Source organism: Sorex araneus, chromosome X (genome assembly GCF_027595985.1).
Source record: "Sorex araneus isolate mSorAra2 chromosome X, mSorAra2.pri, whole genome shotgun sequence".
In the NCBI taxonomy this organism is placed as follows: domain Eukaryota; kingdom Metazoa; phylum Chordata; class Mammalia; order Eulipotyphla; family Soricidae; genus Sorex; species Sorex araneus.
This window is the reverse complement of record NC_073313.1, coordinates 148344361-148349358: the sequence shown is the minus strand read 5'-3', so window position 1 is coordinate 148349358 and position 4998 is coordinate 148344361. Positions and strand designations below refer to the sequence as shown.

Below are 4998 nucleotides of genomic sequence, written 5' to 3'. Positions count from 1 at the left end.
GGAGATGTAAACTGAGGCTGAGATACAGAATCTAGTTTTACCCCTAGCTTAAAACTATCTAGAAGGCTCATTCCAAGAACCCAATATCTAAAAATAGTGGGGAGGTAGGGAAAAGAGGAATATTAATATTGAGAAGAGGGGAAAGATAAATCACGCCTGCCTGGCGATGCTCAAGTGTTACTATACATTCAGGAATTCTGATGATGCTCAGGGGACCATATAGGATTGAATTGGTTGGCCGTTTGCAAGGCAAATGCCCTACCCATTGTACTATCACTCCAGCCCCAGTCTGCTGTTTTTTTAATTGCTGGGAGGACTGTTTTCTGCAGCGCTAAGGGGTTTGACTGTTTGGAATGTCTCAACTGCTATACTGAAAGGATCGTGCATGTGCATGTGTGCACTACAAGAACTGACATGACTGCTGGAGCTGGCATCTGACTCCAGATCTGCCTCATACTTATTCTAGCTCATACTGTATGAATCTGACCAGCTGGTTTTCATGCCTGCCAGTCCTTCAGTCCATCTCCATAAAACTAGTCAAGCTCCTTGATCTCTTCCATTCCTGACAGTTGGAATCAGCTCTCTCTATAATATTTTCTGATGAGCCATAAACTTCTATACATTTTCAACAAAACCCAGAAATGTGAACACTCCCAACAATTTATTCTATTCCCAAATCTAAACAAATGGCAGCAAGAAGGAAGCTACCACTTATTCACTGTGCTTCTTAACTTCAATTTTCCCATTTGAGTGACTGGACTAAAGTATTTTCCAGGAACATTGCTTTCCTGTTTTGCCAAGTCCCAATTGACATTTCTTGGACCTTTTTGAAGTCATCATTTCTTTACTCCTCGCACCTCCTTCTTAGGTTTTCCTGATGCTTTGTGATTCTGCTTGCCTAGTACCAGTTCACATTTCACCTTGATTATCTCAAATGGACCAGATATGATAATTTTGAGAAGAAAATTTTGAAATCTAAAACCCAGGGAGACAAAGGATCCTGACAGTCTGAGTTGTGGGAACAGGGAAGAAAGTGCAAACATGCCAAGTGGTGAAATTGAAATAATCCTATTGAATAATAGCTAATCTATAGTAAACAATAAGGAATAGTTTTGCACTGATCTCATCACAGAAGTTAGTCCCCTACATTCTCCACCCACCTGCCAAATATTTTTCACACAGGTCGGCTTTGGACCTGACAGATATTGAACACTGAGCTGGGCTCAAAAGAAACACAGATTCAGAAAAATGAAAGTATTATTTGACATGACAAAGAGTTTTTTCTTTTTTCTACCACCAGTGGCCAGAATGCCAATGCCTGTTAGATGCCAAACTAACAGCATCCTTTCCCTTATCTAACCAGACCTCTTCAAAAAAAATCACCTCTTCACATGTACCCCCACCCAACAGAGATGAAAGCCACCAGGATTTATTTTGTTAGATTTTTATTTTGGAGGATAATGCAGGAGAGTTTCTGTTCTAGCTAAGCAAATGGAATTGTAGTGCTCTCCAGCTACCTGGGTCCCAGGTGGTTTTAGGAGGCATTAAGGATTTCTGTGAAGGTTGTGAGATTATAGTTGGTATTTGAGGTAGTTAATCAACACAGGAGGAATATCCAGCTGGTCAATGGCATGTGGTTGGGTTGCCTAGAGGAAAGCTCTGTGAATAATTAAATGGGCCTGTGATAGTAATGACCTTGGAAAGGCTATAGCAAAGAGGAACAGAATATAAGAATCAATTCTAAGTGTAATCCTCCCATCCAAATAACTCTGCCTTTGATGCTGCAAGCTAATTATTCTCTCTAGTCTAAGAAATGCCCCCATCTCCCTAGATGCATGGAACCAGTGGGAATATACTAAGATTTAGAGAGGGCATGCTCAAGACCACTAAAGTCACTGGCAAAGGCAGAAACAGAAATTGGGCCAGTGCATATGTTCAAAACTGTATTTGGTATATATCCCCTACACACACACACACACACACACGCACACACACATGCCACCACCACCACGACCAGCACCACTACTACCATGTAACCTACCTTCCTTAATCGAAAAATCAGCTTTTCTACGGGGGTCCCAAGAGAGAAAGGGAAGTGATTCTTTCTCTGATTCATCCCAAATGAATTAGTTTGGAGTGTTTAAGGGGCTGGGTTCTTCAAATTAAGTGTTTAAAAGACTGATGACCTTGACACTCACCTCAGGCCTGCAGCAGCAATGCTGTACCTTTATCATTTTGCAAGGTCAGCTCTGGGGAGAGAGATGGAAGGTAGATATTAGCACCAAAATCAATTAAGAGCTGGATGTACTCTGGCTCACAATTATAGTGGAGACGGATTTCAAGGAGTGTGCGGGGCTGTGAGACATGAGCCAATAGATTCTGATCAGTGCAGTTGTAGTTAGGGTCTGCTCCATGTAGTAAAAGAAGTCGGAAACAGTCAAGGTGACCATAGACTACAGCCAAATAGAGGGGGCCAGAACATGAAGCTATGTTCGATGTCAAAGCTTTTTGCTTAGCTTTGACATTGACCTCTGCACCATGACCCAAGAGTTCTTGAAGAATGTCAAAAGCACCATCATGGGCAGCTGTAAGCATAGGGGAACAGTTGTTATGGATGCTACCATCAGGACAGCCACCAGCTTTCAAAAGCTCATGCACACACTCCAGATGACCATGACTGACAGCATTAAAAAGTGGTATCTGCGCTTTGACATCCAAGCTCTCAAATGTTGGGGACGGGTCTAGGCAACCCTGCCTCTGTCCCTGTAAACAGGGACTGGGTGAGGAGGGGGCCTAGGCACTCCCTATCTTAGTTCCTGTAAACAGGAACGAGTATGGAGAAACTTGGCATGAGGGCAAGTCATCCCCTGACAGCCGACCTTGACAGGCGGCTGCAAGGCCACCATGCTCTGGCGGCCAGCCTGGAAAGGGTTCGGAGGGCCACCATGCTCTGGCAACCTGCCTCGTGAGAAAACTTGAAGGGCTGCCACGCTCTGGCAGCTGGACTCGAGAGGAGGCTGAAGGGAGGATTGACTCGCGTCTGCCTTGGCCATGCTCAAGGCCACATCTGCTTTCCCATGTTTCTCAAGGCTGAGAGAAGGAACCGAAAAACAAGTAATATTGGCAAAAATAAAGTTGCTTGCACCACTTGATTAATAATGTTTATGCCACTTATGTATCCTGCTGATCATTGCTAAAATAAGACTATATAAACCCGCTTGGATTTCAATAAACTTTATGTATGCCATATATTGCATGTAGTTCTCCCTAGCCCACGCAACTCTCATTCCCTCTCTCCAGCCAAGGTTCAAGTTGGCCGTGGCAGTCAACATCAGCACCATGTGCCAGCAAGACCTGCAAACAGCTCAGGTGATTATAAGAAGCTGCCAAATGCAAAGGTGTCCCAGGAATGTCTCAGCCACTCCTATTGTTGATGAAAAGTTTGTAATGCTCCTGGTGCAAAAGCTGGTCCAAGGCATAGGCGTCATTGTCATATACTGCTTGATTGAGAACCAGCTTTTCCTATGTGTTGGTGTTCTCCTCCTCCTTATCAGGCTGAAGAAGGGAGAAGATCTTGTTGATGTCCATGAGATTCATCTTGACTGATTGGAGCAAAACTATTCTCATTATGAGCCAGACAATGTGCCAGAACCGTTGGTATTAAAAAAAATATTGAGGGCCCTCATCAAAAACCTGTATCCCAGGATTTGCCCTGACACCCTTCAGAGACTTTAGTCATGAGTCCTTTGTTCCTTATTCCTATCCTATCTGTTATCATGTCCCAAAGATAGCTGCCAAAACAGACTGGACTTTTTCTCAGCTTGGTGCCTCTGTATTTGTTTTGCTGTCTGCCATTGTAGCTCTTATTTCTGGGTATCCACCCTTAATCACTTCCTCTCCCTGCTCCAAAGGATTATAACTGGAATATAGTGATTAACTTTCATATTGTTTTTGTACTTGTCTCTATTTTTGTCTGTAAAATCTAATATGAAGATATCTGTATCCATCAACTGTATTCCTCTACTCCTAGAAGATCTACATCATGCCTTAGAATTTTGTAGATGCATCTTCATCCATTCAGAATATGTAGACTAACGAGATGGCTATGGTTTGGCAATTCCTAGGCCAATAGAATCACAACATTATTGTAGTCCTGAGAATTACATCTCTCAGTTTTTAAGATGAAGTCATGTTTCTTGACAACACACCATATGTGTTTCCCCACATGCTCAGACTTTGTGCTTTAGGCAACAGAATTTCTCATAAAATTGAGCTTGAGTGAAAATGTTTCATTAAAATATTACAAAGAATAAAATGCTAGTAAAATGACCTAAAAAGCAAATGCCAGGAAATAGTTACAGTTTCTAGAGCAAGTAATTCTCTCTCCCAGGACCACTTTAGTACCAAGCCCTTTTGATTGCCATACCTCCTTTGAAACTGGTTTCCCTGTTACTTGAAGTTAAGCATTTTCCTTCCTCTCTTACCTATCCATCCTGGAGGTTCTTCTTTCCCCATTATCTCCAGGCCCCACGGAATCACCCAAGGCCCAGTTACTGATGCAGTGTAACCTTACCGGTCTTGTTGCTTCTGCTCCAAAGTCAATATCACCAACCTCAGTTTGGCATTAGGTAAAATAGTAGGTTTTTCAGAGCTCAAGTCTCCCTACTCTCCCATACCCTGCAGTCATGATCTCAGGGCCACATGCCTCCTTTAAACTTCTTTGACCACCTCCACCCCTCTTTGTTAGTCCGTGACTTCAGGTACATACCTCATAGAAAAATTGTGAAGTGTGTGTGTGGGTGAGAGTGGGTGTGATCCCCTCAAATTTAGTCCTTTTCCTAACTTCTAGTATCTACATTTGGGGAGTAAAATGATAAGAAAATTTTAGAAATAAGGAAGACTTAAATTTGTAATTCAGCATCTCCTTCTTCTAAATAAACTTGGATGATCCTCTTCCCTTCTTTGTGATGCAGATTCTTCATATAAAAGACAGAAAAT

The 4998-nt window shown here is 42.5% G+C and overlaps 1 protein-coding gene across 1 annotated transcript; it reads right to left on the bottom strand.

The window, feature by feature from the left end:
- Window positions 1-1571: 1571 nt before the first annotated feature.
- Window positions 1572-3642, bottom strand: ASB12 (ankyrin repeat and SOCS box containing 12). Its single transcript, XM_004615743.1, is given in 3 exon segments — window positions 1572-1705; window positions 2199-2721; window positions 3325-3642. Coding segments are annotated over 3 exon segments (960 nt in total). The 5' UTR covers window positions 3628-3642.
- Between the last annotated feature and the right edge of the window lie 1356 nt (window positions 3643-4998).